This window comes from Mustelus asterias, unplaced genomic scaffold (assembly GCF_964213995.1).
Source record: "Mustelus asterias unplaced genomic scaffold, sMusAst1.hap1.1 HAP1_SCAFFOLD_627, whole genome shotgun sequence".
In the NCBI taxonomy this organism is placed as follows: Eukaryota; Metazoa; Chordata; class Chondrichthyes; order Carcharhiniformes; family Triakidae; genus Mustelus; species Mustelus asterias.
In genome coordinates this window covers 63,393-87,931 of record NW_027590576.1, presented here as the reverse complement: position 1 = coordinate 87,931, position 24,539 = coordinate 63,393, and the positions used below count along the sequence as shown (strand labels likewise).

Sequence of the window (24,539 nt, the reverse complement as noted above, 5' to 3'; positions counted from 1 at the left end):
ATTGAGTCGAAATTATTTCACCCTTTGAGGTTTTGTATCCTTGATAATCTGTCATGATGAGTTCAAGATGAAAGGTTTTGACAGCATTTATGTTTCCTCAGAGATTCACAAATTCAGTCACTGCATCCCACTCCCCTCACTCGCTCCCTCACGCTCCCTTCACTCACTCCATCCCACTCCCCTCACTCACTGCATCACGCTCCCCTTACTCACTCCATCCCACTTCCCTCACGCGCTCCATCCCACTCCCCTCACGCGCTCCATCCCACTCCCCTCACGCGCTCCATCCCACTCCCTTCACTGCATCCCACTCCCCTCACTCACAGCATCCCACTCCCCTTACTCACTCCATCTCACTCCCCTCACTCACGACATCCGACACACCTCACTCACTCCATCCCACTCCCCTCACTCACTGCATCCCACTCCCCTCACTCACTGCATCCCACTCCCCTCACTCGCTCCATCCCACTCCCCTCACTCGGTCCATCCCACTCCCCTCACTCGCTCCATCCCACTCCCCTCACTCGCTACATCCCACTCCCCTCACTCGCTCCATCCCACTCCCGACACTCACTACATCCCTCACTCACTACATCCCTCACTCACTACATCCCTCACTCACTACATCCCTCACTCACTACATCCCTCACTCACTACATCCCTCACTCACTACATCCCTCTCCCCTCAACAGCTGTAACTAAATGCACTCTGTCTCTGGTTTACAACCTCTCCATTCAGGTCATTAAATTCCACTTTAACTCTGCAATTATTCTCACTCACTGCTCCCACTCCATCGGGAAATGCCTGAGTGAATCTTGAGCACTGACATCTCCATGTGTCACACTGAGTGAACCATTCATCTAGAACGTTCCCTGAGTTTCACCTACCTGGGGTTGAAGAATCCACAGGGACAGTGGATGATTGTTGGGTGGGTTTTCCAGTCGATTTTCCCCCTGCATCACGAGTTGTGGATTTTCCTGGATGGAGAATGAGATGAAGAGAATTGAAAACTTGCTGAGTGGACAATTCCAGAACAGACCATATTACTCAGACCAGATTCCGCACGGTAACAATTTAAAAACCTTCCTCACCCAAGCAGGTCGTCAGTCCCAACACATCACATTCCTCGAGTATGGTCGGGAAAAGAGATACAGAGTTAAAACTTTCCACCCTGGACTCATCAGGACTCAGATACAACAAAACCAAATCGTACAGGGACAAACAACTTGCGCAGCGTCGGATAGATGCTGCTGATTTGTTGGCTTGTCATTGGGAAACTCATTGTAATGCTCCATTGGACAGAGAACTGCAAGCTGATGTTTCCTCAACAACTTCACTATTTGGAGAACACGCAGAGAGTGGCCCTGAGTGCAAAATTATTCATCTTCAACAAGTCTATTTGAGGCACATTGCAAGCAAGGGCGAGAATCAGAAAATGGCTGCTGTGTAATTCTTGGTACCTGCGTGATTGTTCGCTAAGTTTTATCCAATTGCAAAATTCCAATTAATGTCACTCCGTCCCCCTCCCCTCACTGGCTCCGTCCCACTCCCCTCACTCGCTCAGTCCCACTCCCCTCACTCGCGCCATCCCACTCCCCTCACTCGCTCCGTCCCACTCCCCTCACTCGCTCCGTCCCACTCCCCTCACTCGCTCCGTCCCACTCCCCTCACTCACTACATCCCACTCCCCTCAATGACTGTAACTTGATCCACATTGTCTCTGAGGTACCGTCTCTCCATTCAGGTTATTGATTTTAACTTTAACTCTACGATGAATCTCACTCACTCACTGCTCCCACTCCATCAGTAAATGCCTGAGTGAATCTTGAGCACTGACATCTCCATGTGTCACACTGAGTGAACAATTCATCGAGAACGTTCCCTGAGTTTCACCTACCTGGGGTTGAAGAATCCACGGGAACAGTGGATGATTGTTGGGTGGGTTTTCCAGTCGATTTTCCCCCAGCTTCCCGAGTTGTGGATTTTCCTGGATGGAGAATGAGTTGAAGAGAATTGAAAACTTGCTGATTGGACAATTCCAGAACAGACCATAATACTCAGACCAGATTCCGGGCAATATCATGACGGTAACAATTTAAAAACTTTCCTCACCCAAGCGGGTCGTCAGTCTCAACACATCACATTCCTCGAGTATGGTCGGGAAAAGAGATGCAGAGTTAAAACTTTCCACCCTGGACTCATCAGGACTCAGATACAACAAAACCAAATCGTACAGGGACAAACAACTTGCGCAGCGTCGGATAGATGCTGCTGATTTGTTGGCTTGTCATTGGGAAACTCATTGTAATGCTCCATTGGACAGAGAACTGCAAGCTGATGTTTCCTCAACAACTTCACTATTTGGAGAACATGCAGAGAGGGGCCCTGAGTGCAAAATTATTCATCTTCAACAAGTCTATTAGAGGCACATTGCAAGCAAGGGCGAGAATCAGAAAATGGCTGCTGTGTAATTCTTGGTCCCTGCGTGATTGTTCGGTAAGTTTTATCCAATTGCACAATTCCAATTAATGTCAGGCCGTCCCACTCCCCTCACTCACTCCATCCCACTCCCCTCACTCGCTCCGTCCCACTCCCCTCACTCGCTCCCTCCCACTCCCCTCACTCACTCCATCCCACTCCCCTCACTCGCTCCGTCCCACTCCCCTCACTCGCTCCATCCCACTCCCCTCACTCACTGCATCCCTCACTCACAACATTCCTCACTCACTACATCCCTCACTCACTACATCCCTCACTCACTACATCCCTCTCCCCTCAACAGCTGTAACTAAATGCACTCTGTCTCTGGTTTACAACCTCTCCATTCAGGTCATTAAATTCCACTTTAACTCTACAATTATTCTCACTCACTCACTGCTCCCACTCCATCGGGAAATGCCTGAGTGAATCTTCAGGACTGACATCTTCAGATGTCACACTGAGGGATTAATTCATCGTCAACATTGACTGAGTTTCACCGACCTGGGATTGAAGAACCCGCTTGGACAGTGGATGATTGGTCAGTTTTCCCCTCACTGTCCCGAGTTGTGGATTTTCCTGGAATGAGATGAAGAGACTTCACAACTTGCGATTGGACAATCCCACAACAGACCATAATACTCAGACCAGATTCTGGACAATATCTTGACCGAAACATTTCTCAAACATTCCTCTTCTGAAAGTCTCGTCAGGGCAATACACCACATTTCTCGAGTATGGTCGTGAAAAGAGATGTGCTATCGAAGTTTTCCATCAGGGACTCATCAGGACTCAGATACAACAAAACCCAACACTCGGCGTAACGTGGGAAAGATGGTGCTGATTTGTTGGCATGTAATTTACATATCGGAGACTGCACACCAACTAATCAGCCTCCTGCTCCAATTGAGTCTAAATTATTTCTCCCTTTGAGGTTTTGTATCCTTGATAATCCGTCATGATGAGTTCAAGATGAAAGGTTTTGACAGCAGTTATATTTCCTCAGAGATTCACAAATTCAGTCACTGCATCCCTACCCCCTCACTCGCTACATCACGCTCCCCTCACTCACTCCATCCCGCTCCCCTCACTCACTCCATCCCACTCCCCTCACTCGCTACATCACGCTCCCCTCACTCACTGCATCCTGCTCCCTCACTCGCTACATCACGCTCCCCTCACTCACTGTATCCCGCTCCCGTCACTTACTCCATCCCACTCCCCTCACTCACTCCATCCCACTCCCCTCACTCACTGCATCACACTCCCCTCACTCCCCTCACTGCATCCCACTCCCCTCACTCACTGCATCCCACTCCCCTCACTCACTACACCCCACTCCCCTCACTCACTCCATGTCACTCCCCTCACTCATGACATTCGACACCCCTCACTCGCTCCATCCCACTCCTCTCACCCGCTCCATCCCGCTCCCCTCACTCGCTCCATCCCGCTCCCCTCACTCGCACCGTCCCGCTCCCCACACTCGCACCATCCTACTCCCCTCACTCGCTCCATCCCACTCCCCTCACTCGCTCCATCCCACTCCCCTCACTCGCTCCATCCCACTCCCCTCACTCGCTCCATCCCACTCCCCTCACTCGCTCCATCCCACTCCCCGCACTCGCTCCATCCCACTCCCCTCACTCGCTCCACCCCACTCCCCTCACTCGCTCCATCCCACTCCCCTCACTCGCTCCATCCATCTCCCCTCACTCGCTCCATCCCACTCCCCTCACTCGCTCCATCCCACTCCCCTCACTCACTACCCCCCACTCCCCTCACTCACTGCATCCCGCTCCCCTCACTCACTCCATCACGCTCACCTCACTCACTCCATCCCACTCCTCTCTCACTCCATCACACTCCCCTCACTCACTGCATCCTCGCTCCCCTCACTGCATCCCACTCCCCTCACTCACGACACCGCACTCCCCTCACTCACTATGTCACTCTCCTCACTCATGACATCCGACACCCCTCACTCGCTCCGTCCCACTCCCCTCACTCGCTCCGTCCCACTCCCCTCACTCGCACCGTCCCACTGCCCTCACTCTCTCCATCCCACTCCCCACACTCGCTCCATCCCACTCCCCTCACTGGCTCCATCCCACTCCCCTCACTCGCTCCATCCCACTCCCCTCAATCGCTCCATCCCACTCCCCTCAATCTCTCCATCCCACTTCCCTCACTCGCTCCATCCCACTCCCCTCACTCGCTCCATCCCACTCCCCTCACTCGCTCCATCCCACTCCCCTCACTCGCTCCATCCCACTCCCCTCACTCGCTCCATCCCACTCCCCTCAATCGCTCCATCCCACTCCCCTCACTCGCTCCATCCCACTCCCCTCACTCGCTCCATCTCACTCCCCTCAATCGCTCCATCCCACTCCCCTCACTCACTCCATCCCACTCCCCTCACTCGCTCCATCCCACTCCCCTCACTCGCTCCATCCCACTCCCCTCACTCGCTCCATCCCACTCCCCTCACTCGCTCCATCCCACTCCCCTCACTCGCTCCATCCCACTCCCCACACTCGCTCCATCCCACTCCCCTCACTCGCTCCATCCCACTCCCCTCACTCGCTCCATCCCACTCCCCGCACTCGCTCCATCCCACTCCCCTCACTCGCTCCACCCCACTCCCCTCACTCGCTCCATCCCACTCCCCTCACTCGCTCCATCCATCTCCCCTCACTCGCTCCATCCCACTCCCCTCACTCGCTCCATCCCACTCCCCTCACTCACTACCCCCCACTCCCCTCACTCACTGCATCCCGCTCCCCTCACTCACTCCATCACGCTCACCTCACTCACTCCATCCCACTCCTCTCTCACTCCATCACACTCCCCTCACTCACTGCATCCTCGCTCCCCTCACTGCATCCCACTCCCCTCACTCACGACACCGCACTCCCCTCACTCACTATGTCACTCTCCTCACTCATGACATCCGACACCCCTCACTCGCTCCGTCCCACTCCCCTCACTCGCTCCGTCCCACTCCCCTCACTCGCACCGTCCCACTGCCCTCACTCTCTCCATCCCACTCCCCTCACTCGCTCCATCCCACTCCCCTCACTGGCTCCATCCCACTCCCCTCACTCGCTCCATCCCACTCCCCTCAATCGCTCCATCACACTCCCCTCAATCTCTCCATCCCACTTCCCTCACTCGCTCCATCCCACTCCCCTCACTCGCTCCATCCCACTCCCCTCAATCGCTCCATCCCACTTCCCTCACTCGCTCCATCCCACTCCCCTCACTCGCTCCATCCCACTCCCCTCACTCGCTCCATCCCACTCCCCTCACTCGCTCCATCCCACTCCCCTCACTCGCTCCATCCCACTCCCCTCACTCGCTCCATCCCACTCCCTTCACTCGCTCCATCCCACTCCCCTCACTCGCTCCATCCCACTCCCCTCACTCGCTCCATCCCACTCCCCTCACTCGCTCCATCCCACTCCCCTCACTCGCTCCATCCCACTCCCCTCACTCGCTCCATCCCACTCCCCTCACTCGCTCCATCCCACTCCCCTCACTCGCTGCATCCCTCACTCACTACATTCCTCACTCACTACATCCCTCACTCACTACATCCCTCACTCACTACATCCATCACTCACTACCCCCTCACTCACTACATCCCTCACTCACTACATCCCTCACTCACTACATCCCTCTCCCCTCAACAGCTGTAACTAAATGCACTCTGTCTCTGGTTTACAACCTCTCCATTCAGGTCATTAAATTCCACTTGAACTCTACAATGATTCTCACTCACTCACTGCTCCCACTCCATCGGGAAATGCCTGAGTGAATCTTCAGGACTGACATCTTCAGATGTCACACTGAGGGATTAATTCATCGTCAACATTGACTGAGTTTCACCTACCAGGGATTGAAGAACCCGCTTGGACAGTGGATGATTGGTCAGTTTTCCCCTCACTGTCCCGGATTGTGGATTTTCCTGGAATGAGATGAAGAGACTTCACAACTTGCGATTGGACAATCCCACAACAGACCATAATACTCAGACCAGATTCTGGACAATATCTTCACCAAAACATTTCTAAAACATTCCTCTTCTGAAAGTCTCGTCAGGGCAATACACCACATTTCTCGAGTATGGTCGCGAAAAGAGATGTGCTATCGAAGTTTTCCATCTGGGACTCATCAGGACTCAGATACAACAAAACCCAACACTCGGCGTAGCGTGGGAAAGATGGTGATTTGTTGGCATGTAATTTACATGTCGGAGACTGCACACCAACGAATCATCCTCCTGCTCCAATTGAGTCTAAATTATTTCTCCCTTTGAGGTTTTGTATCCTTGATAATCTGTCATGATGAGTTCAAGATGAAAGGTTTTGACAGCATTTATGTTTCCTCAGAGATTCACAAATTCAGTCACTGCATCCCACTCCCCTCACTCACTCCATCCCACTCCCCTCACTCACTCCATCCCACTCCCCTCACTCACTGCATCCCGCTCCCTCACTCGCTACATCACGCTCCCCTCACTCACTGCATCCCGCTCCCTCACTCGCTACATCACGCTCCCCTCACTCACTGTATCCCGCTCCCGTCACTCACTCCATCCCACTCCCCTCACTCACTCCATCCCACTCCCCTCACTCACTCCATCACACTCCCCTCACTCGCTCCGTCCTCGCTCCCCTCACTGCATCCCACTCCCCTCACTCACTGCATCCCACTCCCCTCACTCACTACACCCCACTCCCCTCACTCACTACATGTCACTCCCCTCACTCATGACATTCGACACCCCTCACTCGCTCCATCCCACTCCTCTCACGCGCTCCATCCCACTCCCCTCACTCACTCCATCCCACTCCCCTCACTCACTCCATCACACTCCCCTCACTCACTCCATCACACTCCCCTCACTCACTCCATCACACTCCCCTCACTCACTGCATCCTCGCTCCCCTCACTGCAACCCACTCCCCTCACTCACTGCATCCCACTCCCCTCACTCACGACAGCCCACTCCCCTCACTCACTACATGTCACTCCCCTCACTCATGACATTCGACACCCCTCACTCGCTCCATCCCACTCCTCTCACCCGCTCCATCCCGCTCCCCTCACTCGCTCCATCCCGCTCCCCTCACTCGCACCATCCCGCTCCCCACACTCGCACCATCCCGCTCCCCACACTCGCACCATCCCACTCCCCTCACTCGCTCCATCCCACTCCCCTCACTCGCTCCATCCCACTCCCCTCACTCGCTCCATCCCACTCCCCTCACTCGCTCCATCCCACTCCCCTCACTCGCACCATCCCACTCCCCTCACTCGCTCCATCCCACTCCCATCACTCGCTCCATCCCACTCCCCTCACTCGCTCCATCCCACTCCCCTCACTCGCTCCATCCCACTCCCCTCACTCGCTCCATCCCACTCCCCTCACTCGCTCCATCCCACTCCCCTCACTCGCTCCATCCCACTCCCCTCACTCGCTCCATCCCACTCCCCTCACTCGCTCCATCCCACTCCCCTCACTCACTACACCCCTCACTCACTACACCCCTCACTCAGTACATCCCTCACTCACTACAGCCCTCACTCACTACATCCCTCACTCACTACATCCCTCACTCACGACATCCCTCACTCACTACATCCCTCACTCACTACATTCCTCACTCACTACATCCCTCACTCACTACATCCCTCTCCCCTCAACAGCTGTAACTAAATGCACTCTGTCTCTGGTTTACAACCTCTCCATTCAGGTCATTAAATTCCACTTTAACTCTGCAATTATTCTCACTCACTCACTGCTCCCACTCCATCAGGAAATGCCTGAGTGAATCTTCAGGACTGACATCTTCAGATGTCACACTGAGGGATTAATTCATCGTCAACATTGACTGAGTTTCACCGACCTGGGATTGAAGAACCCGCTTGGACAGTGGATGATTGGTCAGTTTTCCCCTCACTGTCTCGACTTGTGGATTTTCCTGGAATGAGATGAAGAGACTTCACAACTTGCGATTGGACAATCCCACAACAGACCATAATACTCAGACCAGATTCTGGACAATATCTTGACCGAAACATTTCTCAAACATTCCTCTTCTGAAAGTCTCGTCAGGGCAATACATCACATTTCTCGAGTATGGTCGTAAAAAGAGATGTGCTATCGATGTTTTCCATCTGGGACTCATCAGGACTCAGATACAACAAAACCTAATCTCACAGGGACAAACACGAGGCGTAGCGTGGGAAAGATGGTGATTTGTTGGCATGCAATTTCCATATCGGAGACTGCACACCAACTAATCAGCCTCCTGCTCCAATTGAGTCGAAATTATTTCACCCTTTGAGGTTTTGTATCCTTGATAATCTGTCATGATGAGTTCAAGATGAAAGGTTTTGACAGCATTTATGTTTCCTCAGAGATTCACAAATTCAGTCACTGCATCCCACTCCCCTCACTCGCTCCCTCACGCTCCCTTCACTCACTCCATCCCACTCCCCTCACTCACTGCATCACGCTCCCCTTACTCACTCCATCCCACTTCCCTCACGCGCTCCATCCCACTCCCCTCACGCGCTCCATCCCACTCCCCTCACGCGCTCCATCCCACTCCCTTCACTGCATCCCACTCCCCTCACTCACAGCATCCCACTCCCCTTACTCACTCCATCTCACTCCCCTCACTCACGACATCCGACACACCTCACTCACTCCATCCCACTCCCCTCACTCACTGCATCCCACTCCCCTCACTCACTGCATCCCACTCCCCTCACTCACTCCATCTCACTCCCCTCACTCACGCAATACCACTCCCCTCACTCACTCCATCCCACTCCCCTCACTCGCTCCATCCCACTCCCCTCACTCACTCCATCCCACTCCCCTCACTCACTCCATCCCACTCCCCTCACTCGCTCCATCCCACTCCCCTCACTCGCTCCATCCCAGTCCCCTCACTCGCTCCATCCCAGTCCCCTCACTCGCTGCATCCCACTCCCCTCACTCGCCGCATCCCACTCCCCACACACACTGCATCCCACTCCCCTCACTCACTCCATCCCAGTCCACTCACTCACACCATCCCACTCCCCTCACTCACTCCATCCCATTCCCGTCGCTCACTCCATCCCACTCCCCTCACTCGCTCCATCCCACTCCTCACTCGCTCCATCCAACTCCCCTCACTCGCTCCATCCCACTCCCCTAACTCGCTCCATCAACTCCCCTCACTCGCTCCATCCCACTCCCCTCACTCGCTCCATCCCACTCCCCTCACTCGCTCCATCCCACTCCCCTCACTCACTCCATCCCACTCCCCTCACTCGCTCCATCCCACTCCCGTCACTCGCTCCATCCCACTCCCCTCACTCGCTCCATCCCACTCCCCTCACTCGCTCCATCCCACTCCCATCACTCGCTCCATCCCACTCTCCTCGCTCGCTCCATCCCACTCCGCTCACTCGCTCCATCCCACTCCGCTCACTCGCTCCATCCCACTTCCCTCACTCGCTCCATCCCACTCCCCTCACTCGCTCCACCCCACTCCCCTCGCTCGCTCCATCCCACTCCCCTCACTCGCTCCATCCCACTCCCCTCACTCGCTCCATCCCACTCCCCTCACTCACTCCATCACACTCCCCTCACTCACTCCATCCCACTCCCCTCACTCACTCCATCCCACTGCCCATCGCTCACTCCATCCCACTCCCCTCACTCGCTGCATCCCACTCCCCTCACTCGCTCCGTCCTACTCCCCTCACTCGCTCCATCCCACTCCCCTCACTCACTCCATCCCACTCCCCTCATTCGCTCCATCCCACTCCCCTCACTCACTCCATCCCACTCCCCTCACTCACTGCATCCCACTCCCCTCACTCGCTCCATCCCACTCCCCTCACTCGCTCCATCCCACTCCCCACACTCCCTCCATCCCACTCCCCACATTCGCTCCATCCCACTCCCCTCTCTCGCTCCATCCCACTCCCCTCACGCACTCCATCCCACTCCCCTCACGCACTCCATCCCACTCCCCTCACTCGCTGCATCCCACTCCCCTCACTCGCTCCATCCCACTCCCCTCACTCGCTCCATCCCACTCCCCTCACTCGCTCCATCCCACTCCCCTCACTCGCTGCATCCCACTCCCCTCACTCACTCCATCACACTCCCCTCACTCACTCCATCCCACTCCCCTCACTCACTCCATCCCACTGCCCTCGCTCACTCCATCCCACTCCCCTCACTCGCTGCATCCCACTCCCCTCACTCGCTCCGTCCTACTCCCCTCACTCGCTCCATCCCACTCCCCTCACTCACTCCATCCCACTCCCCTCACTCGCTCCATCCCACTCCCCTCACTCACTCCATCCCACTCCCCTCACTCGCTCCATCCCACTCCCCTCACTCGCTGCATCCCACTCCCCTCACTCGCTCCGTCCTACTCCCCTCACTCGCTCCATCCCACTCCCCTCACTCACTCCATCCCACTCCCCTCACTCGCTCCATCCCACTCCCCTCACTCGCTCCATCCCACTCCCCTCACTCACTCCATCCCACTCTCCTCACTCGCTCCATCCCACTCCCCTCACTCGCTCCATCCCACTCCCATCACTCGCTCCATCCCACTCCCCTCACTCGCTCCATCCCACTCCCCTCACTCGCTCCATCCCACTCCCCTCACTCGCTCCATCCCACTCCCCTCACTCGCTCCATCCCACTCCCCTCACTCGCTCCATCCCACTCCCCTCACTCGCTCCATCCCACTCCCCTCACTCGCTCCATCCCACTCCCCTCACTCGCTCCATCCCACTCCCCTCACTCACTCCATCCCACTCCCCTCATTCGCTCCATCCCACTCCCCTCACTCACTCCATCCCACTCCCCTCACTCACTGCATCCCACTCCCCTCACTCGCTCCATCCCACTCCCCTCACTCGCTCCATCCCACTCCCCTCACTCGCTCCATCCCACTGCCCTCATTCGCTCCATCCCACTCCCCTCACTCGCTCCATCCCACTCCCCTCACGCACTCCATCCCACTCCCCTCACTCGCTCCATCCCACTCCCGTCACTCGCTCCATCCCACTCCCCTCACTCGCTCCATCCCACTCCCATCACTCGCTCCATCCCACTCCCATCACTCGCTCCATCCCACTCCCCTCACTCGCTCCATCCCACTCCCCTCACTCGCTCCATCCCACTCCCCTCACTCACTCCATCCCACTCCCCTCAGTCGCTCCATCCCACTCCCCTCACTCACTCCATCCCACTCCCCTCACTCGCTCCATCCCACTCCCCTCACTCGCTCCATCCCACTCCCGTCACTCGCTCCATCCCACTCCCCTCACTCGCTCCATCCCACTCCCCTCATTCGCTCCATCCCACTCCCCTCACTCGCTCCATCCCACTCCCCTCACTCACTCCATCCCACTCCCCTCACTCACTCCAACCCGCTCCCCTCACTCGCTCCATCCCACTCCCCTCACTCGCTCCATCCCACTCCCCTCACTCGCTCCATCCCACTCCCCTCACTCGCTCCATCGCACTCCCCTCACTCACTCCATCCCACTCCCCTCACTCGCTTCGTCCCACTCCCCTCACCCACTCCTTCCCACTCCCCTCACTCACTCCATCCCACTCCCCTCACTCACTCCACCCCACTCCCCTCACTCGCTCCATCCCAGTCCCCTCACTCGCTCCATCCCACTCCCCTCGGTCGCTCCATCCCACTCCCCTCACCCACTCCTTCCCACTCCCCTCACTCACTCCGTCCCACTCCCCTCACTCGCTCCATCCCCCTCCCCTCAGGATGCCCCATTCCCCTCCTCTTAGTCGCTCCGTCCCTCTCCCCTCAGTCGCTCCGTCCCTCTCCCCTCAGTCACTCGGTCCCTCTCCCCTCAGTCGCTCCGTCCCTCTCCCCTCAGTCTCTCTGTCCCTCTCCCCTCAGTCACTCGGTCTCTCTCCCCTCAGTCGCTCGGTCTCTCTCCCCTCAGTCGCTCCGTCCCTCTCCCCTCAGTCACTCGGTCCCTCTCCCCCTCAGTCGCTCCGTCCCTCTCCCCTCAGTCGCTCCCTCCCTCTCCCCTCAGTCGCTCCGTCCCTCTCCCCTCAGTCGCTCCGTCCCTCTCCCCTCAGTCGCTCCGTCCCTCTACCCTCAGTCGCTCCGTCCCTCTCCCCTCAGTCGCTCCGTCCCTCTCCCCTCAGTCACTCCGTCCCTCTCTCCTCAGTCGCTCCGTCCCTCTCCCCTCAGTCGCTCCGTCCCTCTCCCCTCAGTCACTCCGTCCCTCTCCCCTCAGTCACTCCGTCCCTCTCCCCTCAGTCACTCCGTCCCTCTCCCCTCAGTCACTCCGTCCCTCTCCCCTCAGTCACTCCGTCCCTCTCCCCTCAGTCACTCCGTCCCTCTCCCCTCAGTCACTCCGTCCCTCTCCCCTCAGTCACTCCGTCCCTCTCCCCTCAGTCACTCTGTCCCTCTCCCCTCAGTCACTCCGTCCCCCTCCCCTCACTCGCTCCGTCCCCCTCCCCTCACTCGCTCCGTCCCTCTCCCCTCAGTCACTCCGTCCCGCTCCCCTCAGTCACTCCGTCCCGCTCCCCTCAGTCACTGCATCCCACTCCCCTCATTCACTCCATCCCACTCCCCTCACTCGCTCCATCCCCCTCCCCTCAGGATGCCCCATTCCCCTCCTCTTAGTCGCTCCGTCCCTCTCCCCTCAGTCGCTCCGTCCCTCTCCCCTCAGTCACTCGGTCCCTCTCCCCTCAGTCGCTCCGTCCCTCTCCCCTCAGTCTCTCTGTCCCTCTCCCCTCAGTCACTCGGTCTCTCTCCCCTCAGTCGCTCGGTCTCTCTCCCCTCAGTCGCTCCGTCCCTCTCCCCTCAGTCACTCGGTCCCTCTCCCCCTCAGTCGCTCCGTCCCTCTCCCCTCAGTCGCTCCCTCCCTCTCCCCTCAGTCGCTCCGTCCCTCTCCCCTCAGTCGCTCCGTCCCTCTCCCCTCAGTCGCTCCGTCCCTCTACCCTCAGTCGCTCCGTCCCTCTCCCCTCAGTCGCTCCGTCCCTCTCCCCTCAGTCACTCCGTCCCTCTCTCCTCAGTCGCTCCGTCCCTCTCCCCTCAGTCGCTCCGTCCCTCTCCCCTCAGTCACTCCGTCCCTCTCCCCTCAGTCACTCCGTCCCTCTCCCCTCAGTCACTCCGTCCCTCTCCCCTCAGTCACTCCGTCCCTCTCCCCTCAGTCACTCCGTCCCTCTCCCCTCAGTCACTCCGTCCCTCTCCCCTCAGTCACTCCGTCCCTCTCCCCTCAGTCACTCCGTCCCTCTCCCCTCAGTCACTCTGTCCCTCTCCCCTCAGTCACTCCGTCCCCCTCCCCTCACTCGCTCCGTCCCCCTCCCCTCACTCGCTCCGTCCCTCTCCCCTCAGTCACTCCGTCCCGCTCCCCTCAGTCACTCCGTCCCGCTCCCCTCAGTCACTGCATCCCACTCCCCTCATTCACTCCATCCCACTCCCCTCACTCTCTACGTCCCACTCCCCTCACTCACTCCGTCCCTCTCCCCTCAGTCGCTCTGTCCCTCTCCCCTCAGTCGCTCCGTCCCTCTCCCCAGTCGCTCCGTCCCTCTACCCTCAGTTGCTCCGTCCCTCTCCCCTCAGTCGCTCTGTCCCTCTCCCCTCAGTCGCTCCGTCCCTCTCCCCTCAGTCACTCCGTCCCTCTCCCCTCAGTCACTCCGTCCCTCATCCCTCAGTCGCTCCGTCCCTCTCCCCCTCAGTCGCCCTGTCCCTCTCCCCTCAGTCGCTCCGTCCCTCTCCCCTCAGTCGCTCCGTCCCTCTCCCCTCAGTCACTGGGTGTGTCAGTGTCCCGGTATATCCAGTGTTGCCCTCCTGGGTCATTTTGAAACAGCAATGTACCTGTGCAATAAGCAGCCTCACAGCCTGGTGTCGGTTTCAGCTCATAGACAAAGTAACCGTCGCAGTTTTTAATCTTTATCTCTCGCTTCCAGCTGCAGAGATTCCCATCCCAGTTAAAACAAACTGTCCCGCTTCCTTCCCTCTGTTCCAGGGTGGGATGTGATCCTGAAATGAGGTGTATAAATATTGGAGAGTGTAAGCGATGTGAACAGTGCTGGACAGTGAGTGTAAATCTGATATTGTAAAGTCTGTCTCTACCCTGTAACCAGCCTGAACGATGTGTGGAGCAGTGTCCCGGTGCGACCGGAGTCTCCGGAATCGTCCATCCGCCTGAACTGGAACAACAATCACAGAGTCAGAGAATTACAGAATGATACAGCTGAGAATGAGCGCCATTCAGTCCCCCATGTCCCTGCTATCCCCTGTGAATGGTCTGTCCAATAATGTCCACCTCCCCTTCCCTCCTATAAGACCATAAGACACAGGAGCAGAATGAGGCCCCTCGGCCCATCGAGTCTGCTCCGCCATTCAATCATGGAGGTACACCCACTGTGCTGTTAGGGAGAGACTGCCAGGAATTTGACCCCAGCCACAGTGAAGGAACGGCCGATATGTTTCCAAGTCGGGATGGTGTGAGGGGCTCGGAGGGGGGAGCTTGCAGGCGGTGGGTGTTCCCCATGTGTCTGCTGCCCTTGTCCTTCTAGATGGTAGAGGTGGTGGGTTTGGAAGGTGCTGTTGAAGGAGCCTTGGCGAGTCGCTGCGGTGCATCTTGTAGATGGTTCACACGGCTGCCGCTGTGTGTCGGTGGTGGAGGGAGTGAATGTTTGTGGTTAGCGTGTCGATCGAGCGGGGCTGCTTTATCCTGGAGGGTGTCGAGCTTTCTCGAGTGTTGTTGGGAGCCGCACTCATCCAGGGAAATGGGGAGAATCCCATCACACTCCTGACTTGTTTCCTTGTAGATGGTGGGACAGGCTTTGGAGAGGTGGGAGTCAGGAGGGGAGTTTCTCTCCGCAGGATTCCCAGCCTCTGACCTGCTCTGGGAGCCACAGTATTGATATGGCTGGGTCCCAGTTCAGTTTCTGCTCAATGGTGACCCCCAGGATGTTGACATTGGGGGAGGGGGATACAGCGATAGTAACGCCATTGAATGTCAAAGGGGGAGATGGTTCGATCCTCTCTTGTTGGAGATGGACACTTGTGTGGGGTGAATGTTACTCGCCACTGATGGGGAGGGAAATCTGCCATCATTACTCGGTCTGGCTTGCAGATGGCTCCACACACACAGCAACCTAGAACATAGAACATAGAACATTGCAGCGCAGTACAGGCCCTTCGGCCCTCGATGTTGCGCCGACCAGTGGAACCAATCTAAAGCCCCTCTAATCTACACTATTCCAATATCATCCATATGTTTATCCAATAACCATTTGAATGCTCTTAACGTTGACGAGTCCACTACTGCTGCAGGCAGGGCATTCCACGCCCTTACTACTCTCTGAGTAAAGAACCTACCTCTAACATCTGTCCTATATCTCTCACCCCTCAATTTAAAGCTATGTCCCCTCGTGTTAGCCATCACCATCCGAGGAAAAAGGCTCTCGCTATCCACCCTCTCTAATCCACTGATCATCTTATATGCCTCTATTAAGTCACCTCTTAACCTTCTTCTCTCTAATGAAAACAACCTCAAGCCCCTCAGCCTTTCCTCATGCGATCTTCCCACCATACCAGGCAATATCCTGGTAAATCTCCTCTGCACCCTTTCCAACGCTTCCACATCTTTTCGATAATGCGGCGACCAGACCTGTACGCAATACTCCAAGTGCGGCCACACCAGAGTTTTGTACAGTTGCAGCATGACCTCCCGGCTCCGAAACTCAATCCTTCTACCAATAAAAGCTAACACACCGTACGCCTTCTTTAAGATCAAGTGTAGTATCGGATCTGCACTTGGTTGAGGTCATGGGGTTGCGCTGGGGCTTCATATGTTTCATATGAAGCAATTTTTAAAAGCGGCATCTCGGCCTTTTGGCTAAGATGCAAATGAGCTCAAGTCTTGGAGGAGGATCCTCCCCCTTCTCCAATCAGCTTGACTCATGTCGATCAGGCCCAGGACAGGGTGGTTTAGTCGCCCGCCCTGTCTTGTCAGCCTGGATCGGAAATGTCTCAACTTGTTGAGACTCTGAATTGGATTTGATTTGATTGAATTGGAAAAGTATAAAAAAAAACAACCCTATCAACCTGGGTGCCAACTTTCAGGGATTTATGCACATGGACACCCAGATCCCTCTGTTCATCCACACTACCAAGTATCTTACCATTCGCCCAGTACTCTGTATTCCTGTTACTCCTTCCAAAGTGATTCACCTCACACTTTTCCACATTAAACTCCATTTGCCACCTCTCAGCCCAGCTCTGCAGCTTATCTATGTCCCTCTGTAACCTGCCACTTCCCTCCGCACTGTCTACAACTCCACCGATTTTAGTGTCATCCGCAAATTTACTAATCCATCCTTCTACGCCCTCATCCAAGTCATGAATAAAAATGACAAACAGCAGTGGCCCCAAAACAGATCCTTGCGGTACACACTAGTAACTGAACTCCAGGATGAATATTTCCCATCAACCACCACCCTCTGTTTTCTTACAGCTAGCCAATTCCTGATCCAAACCACTAAATCACCCTCAATCCCATGCCTCTGTATCTTCTGCAATAGCTTACCATGGGGAACCTTCTCAAACGCTTTGCTGAAATCCATATACACCACATCAACCGCTTTACCCTCATCCACCTCTTTGGTCACCTTCTCAAAGAACTCAATAAGGTTTGTGAGGCACGACCTACCCTTCACAAAACCGTGCTGACTATCCCCAATCAAATTATTCCTTTCTAGATGCTTATAAATCCTCTTATAATCCTTTCCAAAACTTTGCCCACAACAGAAGTAAGGTTCACTGGTCTATAATTACCAGGGTTGTCCCTACTCCATTTGCTATCCTTCAGTCACTATTCCTGTAGACAATGACGCCATAAAGATCAAAGCCAAAGGCTCTGCAATCTCCTCTCTAGCCTCCCAGAGAATTCTAGGATAAATCCCATCCGGCCCAGGGGACTTATCTATTTTCACACTTTCCAGAATTGCTAACACCTCCTCCTTATGAACCTCAATCCCGTCTAGTCTTATAGCCTGTATCTCAGTATTCTCCTCGACAACATTGTCTTTTTCCTGTGTGAATACTGATGAAAAATATTCATTTTGCGCCTCTCCTATCTTTTTGGACTCCACGCACAACTTCCCACGACTGTCCTTCACTGGCCCTAATCTTACCTCAGTCATTCTTTTACTCCTGACATACCTATAGAAAGCTTTAGGGTTTTCCTTGATCCTACCTGCCAAAGACTTCTCATGTCCCCTCTTGGCTCCTCTTAACTCTTTCTTTAGGTCCTTCCTGGCTAACTTGTAACTCTCAAGCGCCCTAACTGAGCCTTCACGTCTCATCTGATATATTCATATTCAATATTCATCCGGAACTCTGATACTGAGTCTGGTTCTACAGCGCAAAAGGGTGGGATGAAGAAGAGGAGAGCAGTAGTGATAGGGGACTCAATGGTCAGAGGTACAGACCGGAGGTTCTGTGGTCGGGACAGAGACTCCCGCATGGTTTGTTGCCTCCCGGGTGCCAAGGTCAGCGATGTCTCTGATCGCGTGCACAGCGTTCTAAAGTGGGAAGGTGATCAGCCAGATGTCGTGGTACACGTCCGCACCAATGACGTAGGAAGGAAGAGTGAGGAGGTCCTAAAGAGTGAGTACAAAGAGCTTGGAAGGAAGTTAAAAAGCAGGACCCCGAGGGTAGTAATCTCAGGATTGCTACCTGAGCCACATGCCAGTGAGGGCAGGAGTAGGATGCTTGGGCGGATGAACACGTGGCTGAGGAACTGGTGCAGGGGGCAGGGTTTCCAATTCTTGGATCATTGGGACCTCTTCTGGGGCAGGTGGGACCTGTCCAAGAGAGACGGGTTACACCTAAACTACAAGGGGACCAATATACTTGCAGGGAGATTTGTTAGTGTTATTGTGGAGCATTTAAACTAGATTTGCAGGGGGATGGGAACCAGAGTGCCAGAGCAGATAGTGGAGCAGGGGTAAAAAGACAGGTTAGTTCAAGCAAAATCACAAATGGAAGGGTAGAGTGTGGTGGAAATAATCTTTTGAGGTGTGTCTATTTCAATGCCAGGAGTATTGTGGGGAAGGCAGATGAGCTGAAGGCATGGATTGACACATGGAAATATGACATTATAGCCATTAGTGAAACTTGGCTACAGGAGGGGCAGGACTGGCAGCTCAATGTTCCAGGGTTCCAATGTTTCAGGCGGGATAGAGGCAGAGGGATAAAAGGTGGGGGGGTGGCATTGTTGGTCAGGGAAAATGTTACAGCGGTACTCAGGCAGGATAGATTAGGGAGCTTGTCTACAGAGGCTCTATGGGTGGAGCTGAGAAACAGGAAAGGTATGACCACATTAATGGGGTTGTGTTATAGACCACCCAATAGTCAGCAAGAATTGGAGGAGCAAATCAGCGGAGAGATAGCTGACAACTGCAAGAAACACAAAGTTGTGATCGTAGGGGATTTTAACTTTCCACATATAGATTGGGACTCGCATACTGTTAAAGGTTTAGACGGGGTAGAGTTTGTAAAATGTGTTCAGAATTTTCTACATCAGTATATAGAGGTGCCAACTAGAGAGGATGCGATATTGGATCTCCGATTGGGAAATGAGTTAGGGCAGGTGATGGATGTGAGTGTGAGGGAACACTTTGGATCCAGTAATCATAATGCCATTAGTTTCAACCTGATCGTGGATAAGGATAGATCTGGTCCTCGGGTTGAAGTTCTGAACTGGAAAAAGGCCAAATTTGATGAAATGAGAAGGGATCTGGGAAGTGTCGTTTGGCACAGGCTGTTCTCTGGTAAGGATGTAAATGGAAAGTGGGAGGCCTTCAAAGGAGAGATTTTGAGAGTGCAGAGTTTGTATGTTCCTGTCAGGATTAAAGACAAAGTAAATAGGAATAAGGAACCTTGGTTCTCGAGGGAGATTGTAACACTGATTAAGAGGAAGAGAGAGTTGTATGAAATGTACAGGCAGCAAGGAACAGATCAGATGCTCGAGGAGTATAAAAAGTGCAAGAAGCTACTTAAGAGGGAAATCAGGAGGGCTAAAAGAAGACATGAGGTTGCTTTGGCAGACAGAGTGAAGGAAAATCCAAAGAGCTTTTATAGGTATGCTAGGAGCAAAAGGATAGTGAGGGATAAAATTGGTCCTCTTGAAGACCAGAGTGGTAGACTGTGTATGGAACCAAAAGAGATGGGGGAGATACTAAATGGTTTTTTTTGCATCCGTATTGACTGAGGAAACGGGCATGGAGTCTACGGAAATAGGGCAAACAGGCAGGGAGGTCATGGAAACTTTACAGATTAAAGGGGAGGAGGTGCTTGCTGTCTTGAGGCAAATCAGAGTGGATAAATCCCCAGGACCAGACAGGGTATTCCCACCGACCTTGAGGGAAGCTAGTGTTGAACTTGCAGGGGCCCTGGCAGACATATTTAAAATGTCAGTATTCACGGGGGAGGTGCCGGATGATTGGAGGGTGGCTCATGTTGTTCCGTTGTTTAAAAAAGGTTCCAAAAGAAATCCGGGAAATTATAGGCCAGTAAGTTTGACGTCAGTGGTGGGCAAGTTATTGGAAGGTGTGATAAGGGATAGGATCTACAAATATTTGGATAGACAGGGACTTATTAGGGAGAGTCAACATGGCTTTGTGCGTGGCAGGTCATGTTTGACCAATCTATTAGAGTTTTTCAAGGAGGTTACCAGGAAAGTGGATGAAGGGAAGGCGGTGGATGTTGTCTACCAGGATTTCAGCAAGGCCTTTGACAAGGTCCCTCATGGGAGGTTAGTCAGGAAGGTTCAGTCGCTGGGTATACATGGGGAGGTAGTAAATTGGATTAGAAACTGGCTCAATGGAAGAACTCTTTCAATGGAAGAAGCCAGAGAGTGGTTGTGGAGGATTGCTTCTCTGAGTGGAGGCCTGTGACTAGTGGTGTGCCGCAGGGATCGGTGTTGGGTCCATTGTTGTTTGTCATCTATATCAATGATCTGGATGATAATGTGGTAAATTGGATCAGCAAGTTTGCTGATGATACAAAGATTGGAGGGGTAGTGGACAGTGAGGAAGGTTTTCAGAGGGATTTGGACCAACTAGAAAAATGGGCTAAAAAATGGCAAATGGAATTTAACGCAGACAAGTGTGAGATATTGCACATTGGAAGGACAAACCAAAGTAGAACGTACAGGGTAAATGGTAGGACTCTGAAGAGTGCAGTTGAACAGAGGGATCTGGGAATACAGGTACAGAATTCCCTAAAAGCAACATCACAGGTGGATAGGGTCGTAAAGAGTGCCTTTGGTACATTGGCCTTTATAAATCGGAGTATCGAGTATAAAAGTTGGAGTGTTATGGTAAGCTTATATAAGGCATTGGTGAGGCCAAATTTTGAGTATTGTGTACAGTTTTGGTCACCTATTTACAGGAAGGATGTAAATAAGGTTGAAAGAGTGCAGAGAAGGTTCACAAGGATGTTGCCGGGACTTGAGAAGCTGAGTTACAGAGAGAGATTGAATAGGTTGGGACTTTATTCCCTGGAGAGTAGAAGATTGAGGGGAGATTTGATAGAGGTGTATAAGATTTTGATGGGTATAGAGTGAATGCAAGCAGGCTTTTTCCGCTGAGGCTAGGGGAGAAAAAAACCAGAGGGCATGGGTTAAGGATGAAAGGAGAAAAGTTTAAAGGGAATATTAGGGGGAGCTTCTTCACGCAGAGAGTGGTGGGAGTGTGGAATGCGCTGCCGGATAAAGTGGTAAATGCGGGGTCACTTTTAACATTTAAGAAAAACTTGGACAGGTTCATGGATGAGAGGGGTGTGGAGGGATAAGGTCCAAGTGCAGGTCAGTGGGACGAGGCAAAAAATGGTTCGGCACAGACAAGAAGGGCCAAAAGGCCTGTTTCTGAGCTGTAATTTTCTATGGTTCTATCTTTACATAAGTCTCCTCCTTCCTCTTCACAAGAGATTCAACTTCTTTAGTAAACCACGGTTCCCTCGCTCGACCACTTCCTCCCTGCCTGACAGGTACAAACTTATCAAGGACACGCAGTAGCTGTTCCTTGAACAAGCTCCACATTACAATTGTGCCCATCTCCTGCAGTTTCCTTCCACATCCTATGCATCCTAAATCTCACCTAATCGCATCATAATTTCCTTTCCCCCAGCTATAACTCTTGCCCTTTGGTATATACCTATCCCTTTCCATCGCTAAAGTAAACGTAATTGAATTGTGGTCACTGTCTCCAAAGTGCTCACCAACCTCCAAATCTAACACCTGGCCTGGTTCATTACCCAGTACCAAATCCAATGTGGCCTCGCCTCTTGTTGGTCTGTCTACAGACTGTGTCAGGAAGCCTTCCTGCACACATTGGACAAAAACTGACCCATCTAAAGTACTCGAATGATTGCTTTTCCAGTCAATATTTGTAAAGTTAAAGTCTCCCAGTACAACTACCCTGTTACTTTCGCTCCTATCCAGAATCATCTTTGCAATCCTTTCCTTTTCATCTCTGGAACTTTTCGGAGGCCTATAAAAAACTCCCAACAGGGTGACCTCTCCTTTCCTGTTTCTAACCTCAGCCCAAACTACCTCAGTAGACGAGTCCTCATCAAATGTCCTTTCTGCCACGTAATACTGTCCTTGACTAACAATGCCACACCTCCCCCTCTTTTATTACCTTCCCTGCACTTACTGAAACATCTAAATCCCGGAACCTGCAACAACCATTCCTGTCCCTGCTCTATCCATGTCTCTGAAATGGCCACAACATCGAAATCTCAGATACCAACCCATGCTGCAAGTTCACCCACCTTATTCCAGATGCTCCTGATGTTGAAGTAGACACACTTCAAACCACCTTCCTGCCTGCCGGTACACTCCTGCGACCTTGAAACCTTATTCATGACCTCACTACTCTCAACCTCCTGTACACCGGAGCTACAATTCAGGTACCCACCCCCCTGCTGAATTAGTTTAAACCCTCCTGAAGAGCAGAAGCAAATTTCTCCCCCAAGATATTGGTACCCCTCTGGTTCAGGTGTAGACCATCCCGTTCGTAGAGGTCCCACCTACCCCAGAATAACCCAATTATCCAGGTATCTGAATCCCTCCCTCCTGCACCATCCCTGTAACCACGTGTTCAACTGCTCTCTCTCCCTATTCCTCTCCTCGCTAGCACGTGGCCCGGCTAACAAACCAGAGATAACAACTCTGTTTGCTCCAGCTCTAAGCTTCCACCCTAACTCCCTGAATTTCTGCCTTACATCCCCATCCCTTTTCCTATCTATGTCATTGGTGCCTATGTGGACCACAACTTGGGGCTGGTCCCCTCCCCCTTAAGGATCCTGAAAACACGATCCGAGACATCACGGACCCCGGCACCTGGGAGGCAACACACCAACCGCGAGTCTCTCTCGTTCCCACAGAATCTCCTATCTGTCCTCCCTAACTATGGAGTCCCCAATGACTAATGCTCTACTCCTCTCCCCCCTTCCCTTCTGAGCAACAGGGGCAGACTCCGTGCCAGAGACCTGTACCCCATGGCTTACCCCTGGTAAGTCATCCTCGCCAGCAGTATCCAAAACGATATGCTTGTTATACAGAGGAACGGCCACAGGGGATCGCTGCACTGACTGCTTCTTACCCCCTCCAACAGTCACCCAGTCAGAGATTTAGAGTGATACAGCTGAGAATGAGCGCCGTTCAGTCCCCCATGTCCCTGCTATCCCCTGTGAATGATCTATCTAATTCACCCACCTTCCCTCCTATAAGACCATAAGACATAGGAGCAGAATGAGGCCACTCGGCCCATCGAGTCTGCTCCGCCATTCAATCATGGCTGATAGTTTTCTCATTCCCATTCTCCTGCCTCTTCCCATAACACCTGATCCCCTTATTAATCAGGAACCTATCTATCTCTGTCCCTTAAAGACACTCAATGACCCAACCTCCACAGCCTTCTGCGGCAAAGAGTTCCACAGATTCACCACTCTCTGGCTGGAGAAATTCCTCCTCATCTCTGTTTTAAAAGATCGTCCCTTTAGCCTGAGGTTGTTCCCTCTGGTTCTAGTTTTTCCCACCAGTGGAAACATCCTCTCCACGTCCACTCTATCCAGGCCTCGCAGTATCCTGTAAGTTTCAATAAGATCCCCCCTCATCCTTCGAAACTCCAACGTGTCTCCGCAGTGGAGTCCAGCCCTGTAACTCAGAGGGCTAAGGAAAAGAGGAGGAAGGCGGTATTAATCGGGGACTCGATGGTGAAGGGGACAGACAGGCGTTTCTGCGGAGGTAGGCGGGATTCTCGCATGGTGGTCTGCCTCCCTGGGGCCGGGATCCAGGATGTCGCTAGTCGCGTCCCGGAAATCCTGAGGTGGGAGGGAGAGGAGCCTGAGGTAGCGGTACATATTGGTACCGCTGATGTGGGTAGGAAGGGAGAAGGGGTCATGAAAAGGGAGTACAGGGAATTAGGGAGACAGCTGAGAAAGAGGAAAGCAAAGGTAGTAATCTCAGGATTACTGCCTGTGCCACGGGAAGGTGAGGGCAGGAATGGAGTGAGGTGGAAGATGAATGTGTGGCTGAGGGACTGGTGCAGGGGGCAGGGATTCAGGTTCCTGGACCATTGGGACCTCTTTAGGGGCAGGGGTGATCTGTATACAAAAAACGGGTGGAACTTGAATCACACGGGGACCAATATCCTGGCCGGTAGGTTGGCTAAGGTTACTGGGGAGAATTTAAACTAGATAGGTTGGGGGGAGGGGAGCTAGAAGAGTTGACTAGGATCAAGGAACTAATTGATGGGGTGGAGGATGCAGGGGTAAGGGGAATTACAAAATTAATGGTAGAGGAGAGGGTGCAAGTGAATGAAGGCGGTAATTTAGATAAGGGAGTAGAGGGAGAGGGTGTTCGCGACTCATCAAAGCGGGTCCAGATAAAAGCTGGAATAAGGACACTTTGCCTGAATGCACGAAGCATTCGGAACAAGGTAAATGAGTTGATGGTG

The 24,539-nt window shown here is 53.6% G+C and overlaps 1 protein-coding gene across 1 annotated transcript in view; it reads right to left on the bottom strand.

Annotated features, from left to right (window-relative positions):
• The window catches only part of LOC144487163 (pancreatic secretory granule membrane major glycoprotein GP2-like), a 157,641-nt gene that overhangs the window by 85,625 nt on the left and 47,477 nt on the right, over nt 1–24,539 (bottom strand). The window contains exon 5 of the mRNA XM_078205222.1: nt 14,377–14,541. Coding sequence (XP_078061348.1) covers nt 14,377–14,541 — 165 coding nt within the window. The remainder of the gene's footprint in view (nt 1–14,376; nt 14,542–24,539) is intronic.